The sequence below is a fragment of the Jatropha curcas genome, chromosome 1 (assembly GCF_041381405.1).
Source record: "Jatropha curcas cultivar XTBG-Jc1 chromosome 1, XTBG_Jcur_1.0, whole genome shotgun sequence".
Lineage (NCBI taxonomy): Eukaryota > Viridiplantae > Streptophyta > Magnoliopsida > Malpighiales > Euphorbiaceae > Jatropha > Jatropha curcas.
Window position 1 is genome coordinate 25,061,305 of NC_143151.1, and position 19,400 is coordinate 25,080,704.

At 33.8% G+C, this 19,400-nt stretch overlaps 1 protein-coding gene and 1 pseudogene across 1 annotated transcript; one reads left to right on the plus strand and one right to left on the minus strand.

The window, feature by feature from the left end:
* The first annotated feature begins 415 nt into the window (after window positions 1–415).
* LOC149499213 (acetylserotonin O-methyltransferase-like) lies at window positions 416–2,656 on the plus strand. Its single transcript, XM_089716158.1, has 2 exons — window positions 416–1,284; window positions 2,210–2,656. Exons 1-2 carry the CDS (start codon window positions 541–543, stop codon window positions 2,501–2,503), a joined length of 1,038 nt encoding a protein of 345 aa, XP_089572284.1. The 5' UTR covers window positions 416–540; the 3' UTR covers window positions 2,504–2,656.
* A 10,552-nt stretch (window positions 2,657–13,208) lies between these two features.
* Window positions 13,209–19,400, minus strand: part of LOC149499214 (uncharacterized) — a 35,054-nt pseudogene continuing 28,862 nt past the window's right edge.

Here is a 19,400-nt window from a genome sequence, read left to right on the forward strand (position 1 = left end):
GCACGCTTGTAATCCACTCTAAACAGTCATCTAGCCAATTATTTTTGCTTTTTTTAGCGAAACATAAACTCTTTTTCTTTAGTTTACGAGTGTTACAAATCATATTTAAAGCAAGTATTATTTCTAAATTACACTTATAAATTGTTGAATGAATAACCCTTGTAGAAAATATATCTAGTTCCGTGTCCAAGACGAGTGTTAATAATTCATGCAAATGAATGATAGATTTGGACTTGAATTTGTTGTGTAGTGTAAAGATCTACAATACAATAAATGCAACTAATCATGCAAATGACAAAACACGTGTGGTGCTAAAAAATTGAGGTTAAGACCAACAGTAATATTTTACGTCGGTTGGGGTGGTAAGCCACCTCAACTTCCCATAAGGTGAAAACATTTTATGATTATAAGTAAGAGCGTTGGTGCCATGGCAGGACTCAGGGTACCTAACAATAACATAGCCCACATTTTATATTCTGAAGCTTCCAAAAGAGTGCGAGAGATCAGAGAGTGAGCAACACAAAAGGGATTTTAGAAAAAATGAGCGATAAAGAAGAAGCAGCAGCACAAACAGAAATTGAAATGTGGAAATATGTATTTGGGTTTAGCAATATTGCAGTGGTTAAGTGTGCTTTTGAGCTTGGAATAGCCAATGCTATTGAAAACCATCAAGGACCCATCACGCTAACTGATCTATCATCCACCATTGGATGTAACCCATCTTCTCTGTATCGCATCATGCGGTTCTTAGTCCATCACAATATTTTCAAAGAGCAACTCACCGCCGATGGCACCAAAGGCTATATACAGTCACCTCTCTCTCGACGGTTACTTGGTCCAGGCGAGAACAACATGGCGTCTCTGTTTTTACTGGAGAACAATCCGGTTATGCTGGCGTCATGGAATTTTCTAAGTTCTCATTTCAGACTAAATATGTCTATGCCGTTTGAGGCAGCTCACGGTGACAATCATTGGAAATATACAGCAGAAAACCCAGGCCATAGCAATCTATTCAATGATGGAATGGCTTGTAATGCTAGAAATATGGTGTCTAATATGGTTGAAAAGTGTATAGAGGTATTTGATGGGGTAAAAACTTTGGTAGATGTTGGTGGAGGAAATGGGACTGCTTTAAGGACATTGGTTAAGCTTTGTCCTTGGATTCAAGGCATTAACTTTGATCTTCCTCATGTTGTGGATGTTGCAGAAGCATGTGTTGGTGTTAAGCATGTTGGTGGTGACATGTTTCAATGTATTCCAAACGCTGATGCTGCTTTTCTAATGGTCAGTTTTTGCGTACATTTTGTTCTTGTTTTTGCTCAAACAAGATCCCTTTTTTCCGGGATTCAATTTAATATACACACAACTCTTTTTTCAAGTTTACAAAATAAAATAATACAACCATTTTCCAAAAAGAAAATAAATGTTCTTTTGAATAGTAATTTAAGCAGAAAAAAATAATTGGATGGTGTAGAAAAGCATTTATATGTTTTTTTTTTTTTTTTTTTCCCTTAGAATCTTTGAAACTGTTAGTATTTATAGTAAGTAGTGTAGTAACTACTTTGTCTAGTATTTAGTATTTATAAGCCTTAGTGTAGCATTTACAGAATATATTATTTGAAACATTTATACTTTCTTGTATGAATTTGTGATTAGTATTTATTATAAATAGTAATTATTTTAATTTATAATTACAAACATTACTGATGAAGCACAAAATATCTTGCAATCTTCAATTAACACATTAAAATCAGATTCCTCTACTGTCTACAGCTTTTGAGACAATTGCCTACCAAATTTCCTAAGCATGGGACCACCAATATATTATCCATTTGGTGGTTCTTTATCGAGGAAAACGCTTGTCGTAGCTACATCTTCTGCCATTCTTGGAGTGTGTATCTATAAGACAAAAACCATTACCCATCTACAAAAGATTTCCCTATGATCTAAAAAAATAACGATGGTTGCATCAATGTTTCATTTAAGAATTAAGTGTATGCAATGCTAATTTGAGATGTATCAATTATTTGTCTAGTTAACTATTTAGTTAAAAATCAAAAAATCAAAAATTATTATCACACTTTGTAATCACAAGTAAGAGTAAAAGTTTAAATGATGTGTATTGGGGCATAACATAGTGGTAAGTGTATGTACTTGGTAATAGATTATGCTAAATGATATTTAACCTAATTTCACTTGTAAATTGCAGTGGGTTCTTCACGTTTGGAATGATGATGAATGTATCCATATCTTGAAGAAGTGCAAGGAAGCTATTCCGGAGGAAAATGGGAAGGTGATAATTGTTGAAGCTGTGATTGATGAAGCAAATGACGACAAGCTTGAGTTCGTGAGGTTGGCGTTGGACATGGTGATGATGGCTCATACTACAGGTAAAGAGAGGACATCTAAGGAATGGGAATATGTTCTTAAGGAGGCTGGCTTTAGCCGTCATACTATAAAATCCATAGCAACTCTTCAATCTGTTATTGAGGCCTTTCCTTGAACATGATTTATTAAAGCCAATTAGTGCTTGTATTTTTTTTTTTTTTCTAATCTTAATTTGCTCTTGTTATGGATTTCTCAACACAGTTTGTGTTATTGTTGTAGTCAACCCATTTTCGCCTTAATAACATTGAAATATTTGGCTTTGGTATTATATTCTTTATCTATGAATTAATTGTTTATGTATGAACTCATTGAGTTACTTTGCATGAGAGAATCTATTTGGAACATTACTTGTGTACCTGTGAAAATCTCTCATGTAAATCATCATTCGACTTAAGATAATCATAAAGTCATTATTAAATATTACTTATGTTAACCGAAAAATGATTATGGAGTAACTATCTATAATCTATAACGTGTATAAGTATAATGTGAAATGAGAGTGGAATAATGAAATTGAAAATCTCATATAGCATGTTAATAAAATAAAAACTCAAGAATCCATTAGGCAAATTGAAATGAAAATTTGAAAGGTGATTTCAAATTTCACTTTAGCAAATTGACTGATATATAAAGTAGATGTTAATTTTTTATTTTAATCCTTTGTTTGAAAAGGAAATAGGAAAGATTATATTGGAAGAAGGAAAATAATAAACTTACTGTTAAACTATGTCTTGGTATGCAGGAAAAGCCTCCTTAAATTATATACTAATATTCAAAAAATTTCAAAAACAAATTTGAAAATACCCCATGCCAGATTTCTCTCACCACCCAACCTCTTTGGACGGTGGTGAAAAAACATAATCTTGAATGGCAGAAAAACACCGATAAAATATTATTACAACTGTAGGACAACAACTCACGAGTCACTCAGAGTTGCCATCTCAACGATATAGGACCAACATGAACCCCAATATGAAAGTGATACACATATTGATAATTCTCCTGAGATAAATGGTAAATGCCAAATATAAAATGTCTCATGTGAAAAGAGAAAAAATTAAAGAAAAGAAAAAGGAAAAGCACCAAAATATCATATTGATAATAATCTGTTAAGCTCTCAGAATTTGAGATGTAGTAAATTGTGAATTAACAGGTAATTTTGAGTATATAGTAGACTTAAGACAATTGTACTAAGATAAGAATTACGAATCTTGTATTATGTGTTAATATGAATTTAGTTAGGAGTCTAATATTATTATTTTAATATTATTTATTATTTTATGTTAACATTATGAAAAAAAAAAAAAGGAAAAAGATAATGAAAGCACAAAAGTTGCGCATATCTTTCAAAAACATTTGGGGTAAAAACTTTTTTTTTGAACAAAAAAAAAAGGGACTACTAGGCATCCCGTAGGGGTACCGACCCCCTTTCTGCAGGATTATGGCATTGCGATCCTCAGCACATGATAACAAGAGCCCAGCTTGAAGAATCCACTTTAAGTGTGCCAAGTTCCATGGCAACAGAGTTATTATTTAGACATCATGTACGATGGAATGTGCTCATTATTATTTAGACATTATGTATGATAGAATGTGCTCATGGAAGAACGAATCCAGCAAGTGGATGACAAGTCTTATACAACCTGGTCACCACCTCGGGTGGTGCAGAATGAGACGATAAAGCATGTCTGCCCACTTGTCCAAATAGATACAAAAACTATTGTCGTGGCAAATCTAGAAAATTTTATGATGGACAAATCAACATTAAATTTTTTTTTAAAAAAATATAACTAGATTAAAGAATTAATATATATTAAATTTAAATGAGAATATGTATAAATAAAGAAATTAAAAAGAATCATTTGATCGCTTTTTTTATATAAGTGGAAAAAATTGAAGCCTAGTTAATTATTAACGAAAACAAATGTTTGTTATGTCAGAAATTTTAGTGTAGGCTACTATTAATTGTGGACTATTTTAGTTCCTGAAAACGGACTAATGGGCTTATACACCTCTAGTGAGCCAGTATGATAAGACAGTTAAAATTATAGGTCTAATTCTGTGAGGACTTGTAATGAAAATGTATATATAAATAAGCTAGATCTCGTCTCCTTCCTAAACTCTTAACATTGGCTAATCCCATTAAAAAGCTGCCTCGTGAATAAGGAAACGGAGAGAAATATCTAGTCCCTCTCTTACAAATTCTGATTTCGTGTTTGAGTGTCCTGATTGCAGATAAAGGAAATCGTGAACTCCACTTTAAATTTATATTTCAAATCATAAATCATGTATGCAAATTGCTTCCACATTATTAACAGCTGGTGCTCTAAATTCATGTACTAGATCCATTAATTTTCTTACATGTGGTATCAAAACTTGATTGTGCGAGAATTTAGAACCTAAAATATTACTTTTGTATATATATATATATATTAATTATGAATAGTGGAAATAATATGACTTGTTGTGCGATAAAATTAATTTGATAATTTTTGCGACTGAATATATTATGAGTTTTAAAATTCTTTTAACTCTTGTGATAGCCGCTCATTATTTTTTATTTCATTACAAATGTTTATGTTTTTTTTTGTTAAATAAGTTACAAATCTAGGACTATTTAGCACAAATTTAAGTTTTTGATGTTTTTTTCTATTTTTCGTGGTTTATCTCCATCTTGTGTGGAGTTTTTATTTTATTTTATTATTATTATTATTATTTTTTTTTTTTTTTTGCATTTGTTTTGGTTTATTGAGACTAATAGAGTTATACAATTAACATTGCAAATGTAATAGTATGGTTTTGATGTTATTTCTTTGAAAAATTATTTCTATGTATTTAATTGGAGATTTGCATTAAAACATTTTGTATGTATCTAACTGGACCACACAAAAAATGGTTGTTTTATACTGACCTTTAAAATATATTTTCTAGGACATTAGACAAAAGATTTATATTTTTAGCTAGTCTTGATTTAATTAATATGAGCAAATATACATTATTTTGTGCTTTAATTTATTAAAGAGCGAGTTTCATTTATCGGGATAATAATTCTCAGTGAAATGCACAAATGCAACTTAGATTTGTGAAATATTAATTAATGATAGAATCCATGTTTCGGTTTAGCGAATGATGATGCACTTTAAGCTTATAAGGTTTCATTGTGTAAACCCTGCAGGTGGATTTTTAATCCGACATATGAAACAAGTTAAGCAACAATCTTAAAGATTAAAATAATTATTTAAATAAATTGTCAGTGATTTATTTTATTTGACAAGCATCTCTAATCTTTACATGGGAAACATAAGTTATTATATTATGAAAAATTAAATTGATAAGGAGTTCAATCATGGATTTTTGGTAGAATAATTTATGATTAATTATAATAAGAATATGTTGGTCATGAATGGATTCTTATTATAATTTGTAGTCTTATTAATTTATTCTTGTGGTCCCTAATGTGCCTTAAGTATTTGGACAGTATATGGATTATGTATTTTAAATAATTAATAGATTAATTTTTTAATTAAATTTTTATTTATTAATTTTAATTAAAAGGGGATAATTTGTTTTATTTAAAATACTAACTGCTTGGGTAACAGAACGATGGATCTTATCGTTTGCTTCCCATGCGGATAAGAGAGATGATTGATTTTTTGAATACGGGTTAGAGAAAAATGCAGTAGACTCTCAAGAAGCAGACGTACTATTATTAACACAGAGGATTCGTAATAAGCAACTAGTTCATGAATTTTAGGCCATATACGGAAGATTTAGAGTTCGTCTAGCCAGCCACTTTAAATATCTATTAATTTTTCCAAGTTCACCTTTTAATTTTCATTAGAATTTCTTGTTAGATCAATGAACAATAATTGTTTTGTTATAATAGTTTTATTCTATGTCTGTCTTCGAGAGAGGGTTATGTCCTCTCTGCATTATTTGTATTGATTTGAAGTTTTTAATGAAATGCTAATATATTATATTAAAAAAATTATTATATATATCATCTTGTTTGTAGTGGACGTCTTGTCTTTTAAAAAAACGAAAAAAAAAAAAAAAACCATACAAAAATGCAAGAAAAAAAAAAACTCTCTCTCTTTTTTCTCTAGTTTTCTAACCCTAGTTTTAGTTAAACAGCGGCAGCCCCATACCTTCTATTTTCTACTATCTCTTCCTTTAAATCTTTTTTTTTTTTTTTTTTTTTTTGCTTTTAGTCTTTTTTTCCTTCAGTAAACTCAATTTTATTTTCCCTATAACAGATCTGTCTTTTTATTTTGTTATAGTTGGTTGTCTTCATATTTGGAGTTTTTTTGTCACTTCTTTGTGAGTGTAGTCCCTTCTTGTGAGGGTTTATTACTAAATCAAATTATGATATCTAATTTTATTTGGTTAAAGACTTTAGATCTTGATTTATAGGTGTGAATCTTCGATTGATGGAGCCTGGTAGTGCGACTTATTCCTTCATTGATACTATTAATGCATAGCGGTGAAAACTCATCTGTATTCGTCATATGTTGCAAATTATTAAAAAAGCAATCCAGTTATAGAAGATCCAGAGGAATTATTATTTTGATGTTCAAATCAATTAACGGATTATATCTTTTATCAGGATCAACTCCAAGCGAAAAGATCTAATATTATATTTTTTAAATTTTAATTTCATTATTCAAAATGATATGAATTCATTTATTTCGTTAGAAGATCAGCAACATCTATTAGCTAGTAAAATTCTATATCTGGCTTATATTTTTATTTGTAATTCTTGATATTACTGTTAATAAATTATATTTTCAAAAAAAAAATAAAAAAAGAAAAAGAGAAGTTCGAGAGTTCCACTATTAGAACTCGAAAGTGCCAAATTTATATAGAAAACTCCTTGAAGTTCTGGGCTTTTAAACCAGTTCCATAAAGTTTTATAACTCTTCCAAATGGTCCTTCTTTTATTAAAATATCACCTAAAAGGTTTTTTTTCTAAACTTTTCAATTCAATCCTAAATTAAGTTTAAGTCACTGTTTTGGAGAATTGGTAATAAAAAGAAATACAAAGTCATCAAAGAATTCAAGCATGTGATTTTATAAAATCCTATTTTTTTAGTTTTATATGGCTACATATATTGATAATTTAAAATTATCAATTCAACTACTGATTCAAATAAACCAGTGTTGAATTCTCTTAAATACAATTGAATTGAAGTTTTATATTTTGAGATTTTCATGCATAATTTTGTGAATCTTTTGATTCTTGAAGTTGAAGTTGAATTTGTTCAACATGTGATATCTTAGCATAGAAAATAATTCAAGTGACCTGTTAGGGTATATATATTACGTAACTATTTAGTTATCAAGTTATTTTGCCTGAATTTATTTGAAGGACACGTTTGCTATTTATGCACAAGGAAAATAATTTGTCCATTATTGCTCAAAAAAATTAATATCTCATATATTTATTTGAGCATTTAATTGAGTTAATGGTGATGAGTATTTTGTGAATATATTGACATGCATTGCTTGTGAATCAATATGATTTAAATAAGTAATATGTATCTAATGTGGCGTCTAATATATATTATACTGCTTCTTATGTGTATGAGTAATATATGCATTATACAAAAATAAGCCAATAGACTTCCTTAATATACCCATAATTAGCCTGAAAATGTTAAACAAAAGCCTAGCAAAAATAATACATGCGGATCAAGAAAACTTCTCCTACTCTTAAGCTAAGAAAAAGAGATGCAAAATATCCCAAAAAAAACTCACCTACTATCAAACAATATTAAAAATAACTACAACCAAGCTAAAAAGTCCACTACGGCGGTAACATCCTTCTTTGCCAAAAAATCAGCGAATCCAAAAACCTGAATGGCTTCGAAAATACCAAGAATCTCAGCTTCATTAGAATCCAAAATTCTAACTTTTTTTTATAGAAGATGCAGACAACTTCACCCATTAAATTTCTCAAAACCCCTCCTATCCCTGCTGAACCCGGTTTACTGAGAGCTGATCCATCAACATTAAATTTGAAAAACCCAGGCAAAGGTGAAACCCAACAACGAAATAGTAAGCAGGATGTCTATTCCCATTTGGACCATGTAGATTGTACAAGAAGGGGAAATGAAACCCGATCTGAAAAATTTACATATAAAATCTAACCTACTCATTACTATTATTTCTTGACATAGATTAAGAACATATTTGTTACGAGACAAAGCAAATGTTGTGATGAAAAGATTTCTCCGTCAAGTGACTTACTGGTCCATATATGTACATATAACTAACAACCTCTGATCTGAATAGTTACTACAACTACAGTATAAATATCATGCCTATACAAAGGAAAGAAATGCCATAATAGAACCTTATATGAGCATTTTATGCACACATCCTTAGGCCATTTTCATAGTTTTTTCACAACATATTCTATAAATATTCTCTATTTGATTGGATGTACCCACAAATCTTTGATCCTTAGTCTCACTTCTTTGTTAGGAGCAAAAGGTTGGCATTTTTGACCTGGAGAGGGAGAAGCCAAAATAAGCAAGATCTCTATACTTCAACCGTAACTTTGACAAAAGAGGCAAGACCCAAGGCTAAGAAACCATGGACAGTAGATAGTAATACGCTTCAGCCTATATCTTTGGTAGGCGAAGTAGGGGGCCAATCTTGAATCTTGAATCTTCAATCTTACACACCAAAGGCAACAAAAAAAGGAATTATTACAACACGTAGCCGCATAAAACCACATCTCCATTTAAGGAAAGCCTTAGAAGTAAGAACCTAGCTAGGTGCTCTTTATTGTGAGAAGAATCTCAAAAAGAACTTAAGGACTCATATTAGAATGGTTGGTGGATCTTGCTGTACAAGCCAATATTTGGTTATGTAAGATGTGTTCCAATACTCGTTTATTTATAAGTTCATGTCACATGGACCTATAAACTTTTTTTTTTTTAGTATAATCAGGAGGTTCAATCCCCCTCGAGCCGTAGAGTGTAAAGATTTTTGGCTCTCACCGTAAAATGCGCTTTCCAAAGATGAATCTTTTATTCTCACCCTTAAGGGGATTGAAGTAACGAACCACTTCAATCAATACATCGTTGATTATGGACCTATAAACTTTAATATAACATCAAAGCCTCATATGTGCCCAAAGGGGCCAAACTTTGAAACCCATATTCAAACTCCTACAAGACCAAAGCTCATGCAGATATATACTAGCTGGTCAGTTGCACTTGAGAAGATGAATATCATATTGAATAATAATAAAATAACTCAATGACATGTAAAGGAATTGGTGGTAAACCTAGCATAATCAATTGATTTATGCAATATGAATTCCATCACTCATTTACATATAAAACCATGTTATATTTGTTGGGCCCTTTCAACCAATTAAGAGAAAATTAACGCAGCGGAAAAATAAAAAAGTGACACACAGAAATTTAACGTGTTTCACTTTTAACTGTTGAGGGCTACATCCACGGTACAAACTTCAAATGATTCTTCCACTATTAAAAAGTAGTAGGCTTACAAAGAGAGTAATACAAAAATAGTGGCACTCAAAGTGTTTCCCAAAAACACCCCAAAATAATTTCCTCACTATTTTTCTCTCCCCTAGTTTAAGGAAACCCTTTCTAAAACTAGATAACTCTCTCTCTACATTTTTTTTATTCTTTCTGCTGTGTATTTTGTGAGCTGCAATTCATTCTCTATTTATAGAGAATGAAGACGTGTACTTAACGCGTCCACCGTTTTCTTTTTCAAAGAAAACGTGTGTAAACGTTTTCCTTTTTTTTCTTTCTTTTACAAATGTGGGTCCTATTTAAGTGGGCCCATCACAACAATTCTCCCCCTGCACACTTAAGTGGGAACATTAGCCACCATCATTCCTGCAGCTAACCGATAGTATTCGAACTTCTCCTTTGAAAGAATCTTTGTCAACATGTCTGATCCATTTTCTTCTGTATGGATCTTCTCAAGCTGTAATAGCTTCATCTCCAATACATCCCTAATATCAATGTGTTTTAATCTTGAATGGAATGAGGAATTTTTCCGATGTGAATTGTGCTTTAACTGTCGCAAAATATCTGATATCTTTCTTTATGAATTCCGAGTTCATTCAAGAATTTCTTCATCCACAGCAACTCCTTCTGCCTTAGTTGTTGACAGAGCAATACACTTCTGTAATCTTGACTGCCACGACATGGCTCCCTTGCAAATGTGATTAGATATCCTGATGTAGACTTTCTTGAGTCAACATCCCCAGCCATATCTGTAAATCCATTTCACTGCAGCCCAATGTTCCTTTCCAGGATTTGAAAGAAACCGACTCACTACTCCAACTGAGTGAGCAGTATCTGGCCGTGTACAAACCATGGCATACATCAAGCTTCCAACTGTTGAAGCATATGGAATCTTTTCCATTTCTTCCTTCTCTCCATCGGTAGAAGGGCACTATTTAGAACTTAATTTAAAGTGATTAGCAAGAGGACAACTAACAGTTTTAGCATTCTCCATTCTAAACCTTTGAAGTACTTTCTCAATGTACTTCTCCTGTGACAACCATAATTTCTTGGCTCTTCGATTCCTTGTAATCTTCATGCCAAGAATCTGCTTTGCTAGTCCAAGTATTTCATAGCAAAAGACTTACTTAGCTGTTTCTTCAAGCTAGAATTCTGACCAACAATCAACATATCTCCACATAGAACAAAAGAACAATGTAATCATCATCAGATAATTTCATAAAAACACAGTAATCTGAAGTAATCTTTCTGTAGCCTTGGTCCCCCATAAGACTCAAACTTCTTGTACCACTGTCTCGGTACCTGCTTCAAGTTTACAAACACAATCCTCTTTTCATTTTTTTTTCTATGAAACCCTCTGGTTGCTCTATATCTATTTCTTCTTCCAAATCTCCATGTAGGAAGGTAGTCTTTATATCCATTTGCTCGATTTTCAGATCAAAACTGGCGGCCGTTCCCAGCATTGTCCGAATGGATGTCATTTTACAACTGGTGAAAAGATCAAAATCAATACCCTTTCTTTGATTGAATCCTTTCACAACCAACCTAGCTTTGAATCATGGTTGGGAGCTGTGTTCTTCCTACTTGATCCTGAACCCACTTGTTCTTCAAAGCTTTCTTGCCTTTAGGCAACTTCAACAACTCAAATGTTTCATTCTCATGCAAGGATTTCATTTCATCTTGCATGGCTTCAATTGAGTTCCTTTTGTGTTCATTTTCCATAGCTTCTTCAATGCTTTCAGGTTCTCCAACTACAAAAAAAACGTCATTTTGCGACCGATGTGCGCAAGAAATCGATCGCTAAGTTTGCTTAGCGATCGATCTGAGACCAACCACTATCGGTCGCAAAATTGCTTGTCGCAAAATCTTTTGCAACCGATTTGCTAATCGGTAGCAAATTAGCGATTGACAAATCCAAAAAAATCAGTCGCAAAATTTGGTCGTGTTTTCCTTGCGAAACGCTATCGCAAATTGGTCGCAGAAACATTTTGTCGCAATTATGAAATTCGGTCGCAAATCGGTCACAAATTTTAAATTTAAAGTTTTTATTTTTGGTTGCAAATCGGTCGCAAATCTGTCGCAAAATAAAAGAAAAGAAAAAAAATAAACATTATTATAAAACCATAATTTTTTTACACCTATGAAAATTGTCATATATATATATCACAAACGCAATTCAAAAACAATATCAAAATGTAATTGTTAATGTACTAAACAAAATTTAAAAAAACAACTGGAAAATAAAAAATGTCTAAAATCAAATCCACGCGGTTCGTCATCTGCACGATCCAATGTCGAATCGCCGAGAGGAGTACCTGATGCATGTGTTGTAGTGCCGGGAGGAGTGACCAAGGTATCGTCTGCAGCATCGGGATCATGAGACGGTAGTGGCTGCTGCTGAGATGTCGAAACATTTCGATCTATAACAGGCGCAAGATCAGAGGAAGAAGTACCAGCATCGGGCTGACCGGATAGCCGTATGACATGCGCTCTAAGTTCTGTAATCTATCTCTGCTGATCATCAACACGAGCCTATAATGCAGTAAACTCCTCAGCACTGTGCTCGGGCTGTGATCCTGCGCTGGCTGCAGAAGCGTGAGATGCTGAGCCGCAGTAAAACTGTGATGCCTAAGACCCGATGCCATATACCTTCCTCTTCTTCTCGCCCCCTACAGCCTCGAGATATAGTGCTACCTCATCAATTCTTGACTCAGCTTCAAATTCATCAGCCTGAGAAGAAACAAGACACTCCCGAGCTATAGTATAGTTCTCCTGAAAATAAAAAATTAATTAATCAATGCAGTTGCAAGCTTTATTATATTGAACTTTGTACATCTTTGCAACGACTAGAGGGTAAATGTAAACATTTTTCATTGTTACTTACATTGACGCTAACCGCACGTCTATCGACAAACGTATTAAGATCGTGGTCCTTCATGTGAGTGTACGTAAACACCTCAATCGTTGTGGGCTCACGACCTAATTTTTCAGCCTGTAATGAATTTTTATGCATGATATATTAATATAGTGTCCTTTCATTAAACATCAGTTTCATATATTGTGACTATTTAACTCACTAATAATCGAGCTGTCTCTATAGCAGATATTGATCCGCCTGTGTGTCGAGAAGGTCCTGCTCCATCACCGCCAGTCTCATTACGCCTAGTTTGTGCAAATATCTCCCACTTTCTCTTGAATGCAGGATCCTCCCAAGCCTTTTGCCAGCTCTCCCATATCTCTTGAGACACGCACTGCTGCTTCTTACCGCTTCTTCTCGTCCTACAGGTGAAGTCAACATATCGGTCAGCGCATAACTTCTCCCAGGCCACTTTCAGCATAATCGTAATTGCCTCGTCCCATACGAAATGCTTCTGCAAAAAATGAAAAATAAAATTTCAATAAAATGAGGTATCTTGATGAATTGTAAACATTGAATGATGATATAGCTTAAACCAAAGCGTACCTGAAACTCATCCCAATAAAAGTCTCTCGCCTCTTGTGGTACGGCATCCCATGTGTATCCTTCTTTATACAGTTGTAGCTTGATTATCTTCATAATTTGCCTCGATGCTCGAGAGGATGGATATATGCTGAGAAAAAAAACGCAAGTGAAATATAATTAGACGAAAGCATCACAATCTGAACAAAACCAAGCACAGAGGAAAAAGTGAATAAGTACTTACTATCCCGCTACCAAACTGAGGCTAGTACGTGGATCTGATGAAGCTACAAAAGAAGTGAGAAATGCTATAAATGCAGATAAATAATTAATGTATAATTGAAATGACAGTAATGACATTTATGATTACCTTGCATAGTAGATGACTGTGCAGCTAGTGAAGTCTGCACTAGTCCAGAAACGGGGGTAGAAGAGGAAGGAGCAGAAGGAAGTGATGGCGGCAGTACTGGTCGCTGAGCAGAGGATGAAGCCCCAGACGTACTTGAAGAAGGAGGGAGAGTCCCTCCTCGTCCACGGGCACTGCGTCCAGGGCCACGACCTCCACGCGAACCACTGTCGAACGCGTCTGAATCAAATGCTCTGCCTCTAGCCATTTGTACTGTAGATATTAGAACCTAGATAAATGAATTTATACAATTATATGAATTGTAGAACATGTGGTAAATATGAGTAAAGAAAGTTAATAACATTGAAATTCTTCGTTAATAATATTAGATATACATCTATCAATTTTTAACAGTAAAACTGTTCTAAGTATTAAGTGTCTTCATTATCATCTGCTTCCTCCTCCTCTTCATCTTCTTCCTCTTCTTCATATTCGTCTTCTGAGGTACCCATGATGATTTGATCTTCTTCCTCTTCATCATCCAATGCTCCTATTTCAACATAAGATTGGCTTTCATCATCCAATCTATCCGTTAAATCTTCATCAACTTGCATCGGTTGCGTATCAACCATTACTTCTTGAAATGGCTCTGGTACTGCGAGTGAAGCAGATTGTTTGGTTTCAAGTGCATGAACAACTAATCTAGCCTTGATTTTACACACTTCCATCCAATCGCAACGATCTCATTTAAACGATGGATATAGGACATAGTAGACCTGTGTAGCTTACATTGCCAACACAAAAGGTTCATACTTTGTATATCTTCTTCTTTGATTAATATCTACCAGATTATACTTAGGATGAATCTTCGTGCCAACGTTTGGCATAGGATCAAACCATTCACATTTGAATAAGATTGTGAACTTCATTGGTAGGCCTGGATATTCTAACTCTAAAACCTCAACCAATTTCCCATAAAAATCGTTTGACACGTCACTGTAGTTTGATCCCTTTATGCAAACACCGTTGTTCATTGTCTTTCTGCTTCTCCCATAACCCTCAATGTGAAACTTGTAACCATTTACAAAGTAGCCAGAGTAAGCATTAGCAACCGGTGGAGGTCCCTTTGCTAGATCGGTAATGAATCTGTTACCAATATCGATTTTTGAGCTTCGAGCCTATGGGAAATAGTAATGACATGAGTGAGATCTAATAAATGTACATTCCATGTTGTGTACATTGAAAGTAACTTACATAATATTTGAACCATTTTGCAAATTCAGAGTCCAGTTTTGCATCAACTGCAGTATCAGTCAAATTGGGATTTTGAAGCCGCAAAAGATTGATATATTTCCTGTTTATGAACGAACAAAATTAGCATAAGTATGATTTAACTACGCCCCACACCGGGTTTAGACTATCTACAATATGTATACTTACTATACAAATGGTGTAATCTCTTCGCAATTCAACAAAATATAGGTTTGAGCCACTCGTATCTCTACATCAGTCAATCGTCTTTTTTTTTTATTTACCAATCGTACGCCCAGGATAGGTGAAAATTGTTAGATTTCCTTCAAACTCAGATTCTATTCCATCTCCTCCATCATCGTTATGTGGCACTCTCCGATGCTTGGTGAAAACATGTGGTTCAAAGTAGTGTGAACAGAAGGTGGAAGCTTGTTCCAGCAAATATGCATTGCAAATTGATCCCTCGACCTTTGCCTTATTGCGCATATTCTTTTTAATTTTCTGTAGGTTTCTGTCATTATACAATGCCAATATGTAAGTATGAGTTGAAATAAATGATGTAATGATTAGAATGGGATGTTACTGATTCACCTCTCAAATGGATACATCCATCTATATTGTACCGGTCCTGCTACACGAGGGCAAATGAACCGGCAGATGCTCCATAGAATCAAAGAAGCTGGGTGGAAAAATTCGCTCCAATTTGCATATCACTACTGGGATTTCTCGCGCTAATTGGTTCATATCATCGCATGGATAACAGTCATAGTCAATTCCTTGAAAAAGAGACTCAATCCTGTCATTGCTTCCCAAATTTTCCCTGGCAATAATTCCTGGAATGCCACAGGGATTAATCTTTGCATGAAAACATGACAGTCATGGCTTTTCATGCCAAACAATCTGTACTTCCTCATGTCCACACATCTACCCATATTTGAACAGTATCCATCTGGAAACCTTAATGATCGTACCCATTCGCACAATAATTTCCTTTCGGGTTTATCTAAACAATAACATGCCTTTGGAAACTTACCAGTAAGTACATATTGCTCGAGTTCTGGTCGACGATAAATTTCCTTCATGTCTGCTCTCGCTTTTGCATTATCCTTGCTTTTCCCTTCAATGTTCATGACAGTGTTGAACATATTTTCAAACGCATTTTTTTCTATGTGCATCACATCAAGGTTATGACGGATAAGAAGTGAACTCTAGTATGGCAAATCCCAGAAGATGCTTCGCTTTTTCCACCCGCTATTCCTGCCAATTCTTCCATTTACCTCATCTACACCTAACTCTGTAACTTTCATAAGGCCCAAATCTTCAATTTCTTGTAATATTTTAGCTCCAGACTTCACAGGCGGAGGGGGTTCAGCAATAGTCATGTTCTTTCTAAAGCATTGTCGATTTCTCCTCCAAGGGTGAGATTCTGGTAAGAATTTGCGATGATAATCAAACTAACATTGTTTACCTCCATTTTTTAGTGTAAATGCATTAGTGTTTTTCATGCAATGAGGATAAGCCAATTTCCCTGCCGTACTCCACCCAAATAACATTCCAAATGCTGGAAAATCACTGATGGTCCAAAGCAAAGCAGCTCGTATTATGAAATTCTGATTGGTCGAAATATCGAATGTTTGAACCCCATATTCCCATAAATAATTAAGTTCGGCAATCAAAGGCTGTAGAAACACATTAATTTTGTGTTTCAGATTAGTAGGGCCAGGTACAATAACACACAAAAATATATATTCATCTTTCATACATATTGACGGTGGTAGATTATATGGTGTGACAATGATAGGCCATGATTAATATTGTTGTCCTGATTTGCCAAACGGCTGAAACCCATCAGTACAAAGCCCCAATCTCATGTTTCTCATATCAGCAGCAAACACAGGATGAATGTTATCAAAATGTTTCCACGCTTCAGAGTCTGACGGATGAGTCATTATACCATCCTCATATTCATGCAAAGCATGCCATGTCATGTGTTCAGCTGTCGCCTTAGATGCATATAACTTTGAAGGCGAGGAACAAGAGGGAAATAATACATCTTCTTGAAAGCCTTCTCTCTTTGTACTCTACCAGTCCCTTTACCCCGCCGTTGATATCTTGGAAGATTACAAAACTTGTAGTCTCTAAATTCTGATTCAAGGCCCCAGTATATCATATAATTATTATGACAACAATCAATCTTTTCAACGGGTAGTCCCAATCCCCGAACTAATTTTTTTGTCCGGTAAAAATTATCAACCATTGAATGGCCTTCAGGAAACATTTCTTTTGCTAACTGCACAAAATCATCGTAACACCTTTTTGAAAAATGGTGCTCCGCTTTCATGTGCAGTAATCGTGCCATAACAGATAGAACTGAATGATTCTTGCATCCAGGCCACAGTTCACTGTTAGCTGCACTTAGCATGTCAAACAATTGTTATGCTGCTACGTTTGGCGATTCCTCCATATTATCCCAATGACATTCTACTCTACTCGCATTGATTACCATATCATTGCATTGATTACCATACTGAAATTGATAAGGCTGACCTTCTAAACTTACCGGAATAGAGTGGCCCGACCCACTGGAAACTCGAGGTCCAACATGATGTGTCCATTCGTAATAATTTTCCACGAACCCATTTTTGCATAAATGAAGTTTAATTGTATCGATGTCTAAGAAGGCTCTATTTCGACACTTCTTGTGATTACATGGACACCTCAACTTATTACCATCCATACAACTGGGATTACCAACTGCAAACTGTATAAACGCCTCTAATACTTGCAAGAACTCTTGCCTTAATATCCCATTGACCTCGTACCTCCAGTACATCCAATCTCAATTAGTTCGCATTTTTTTTACCTAATTAACACTATGTTTATAAAGGGCAAATTATATGTAATTGCATTAGTCTAAACCATCCTTAAAACATGCCAAATGTAATGTTCAATTTACACTTCTAAATTACTAACGTTATTTCTATAATAAGGGTAACTATATATAAATGTAAACTCACTAAGTTCATTTATTCAATACTAAGGTTATAATGAATTTTTTGGAAAAAAATTCAGTAGCATTTCGGCACAACACAATCAAATCTCAAATACAAAGACACTTCAATAAACACTTCTATATCATACCAACATTCTCCAAAGGCAAAATGGCCACTACTAGGCCTCCAATCGAAACGCATCATTCATTTAAAAAAAATATAATAATAATAACAATAACAATAATAATAATAAATGAAAAATATACTCTTTTTTTCCTCATAAGCATCAAAGACTTTAATTTGTAATTTTTGAGAATCACTCATAATAAATTGATGAATCATTTATTCATTGCCAAGTGAAATAGTTAGCATACATGCATAAAGAATGATTTACAACACAATTTTTTAGTCTAATTGTTGTTTCATAAAATATGATATAAAGATTAAAAACAAAAGAAAATGAAAACTACAATAAATGCACTAGATACGAAAAATCACGGTAAACAACATAAAATATGACATAAAGATTAAAAATAAAAGAAAATGCAAACTACAATAAATGCATTGAATATGAAAACTCATGGTAAAATTATTTTATAATAAAACGTTCTAATAGTGAAACCATGGTAAAATTATTCTTTTTTTTCTTTTCTTAAAGAATCACAAAATTTCTCTTTACTTTTGTTTGATGTGTGAAAAAAAAAACAAGAAAATAAAGTAAATGTTAAATTAATAGCTTGATGAAATTAAATTGTTGAATTTAATAACTTGATGAAATTTAAATGTTAAATTAATACTACAGAAAACCATATTATTTTGCAATTGGCAAAGCCATATTGTTTCTTATGTAATTTTTGTGATTTGATCATAGTCATTTGTTCCGGTTAATTTAAATACTCAACAATTTGCTTCCGAAAGCTTAACAAGCTCACCATAAGTTACTGATGCCAATGATTCAAACCACATCAAGACTCATATCTGATGCATTCATACTAAAAGTTATGAATCGATTAATATTTGAGTAATAATTTTATGTGTTAAGACATAATCCGAAATAGCCTCGGATCTAATTTTATAATCAAATCCGCCCCATGCTTGTATATAATAATAATAACAATAATAATAATAATAAATCGCAAAAAAAAAACAAAAAAAAAATGCAAAACATACCTGAGAGCGTTTTGCGAAGTGACCAAAGTGCACGAAAGCCGGGTAGAAGTGACCGGCGCAGAGTCAGGCGGCCTGGAGCAGTGCAGCAACACACTGGGACGGCACTGCGAACGGAGGAGAAGAGAGGAGGAGGAGAAGAAAGAAAGAAGAAGAAAGAAGGAAGAAGAAAGAAGAAGGAGGGTGTCTGGCGTTTAAAGCCTTAAAATTTATGATCGACCACAAATTTCAACAAAATCGGTCGCAATTTTTAACTCTGCAACGTCGTTTTACTTGGCACCAAAATTGCGACTGATTTG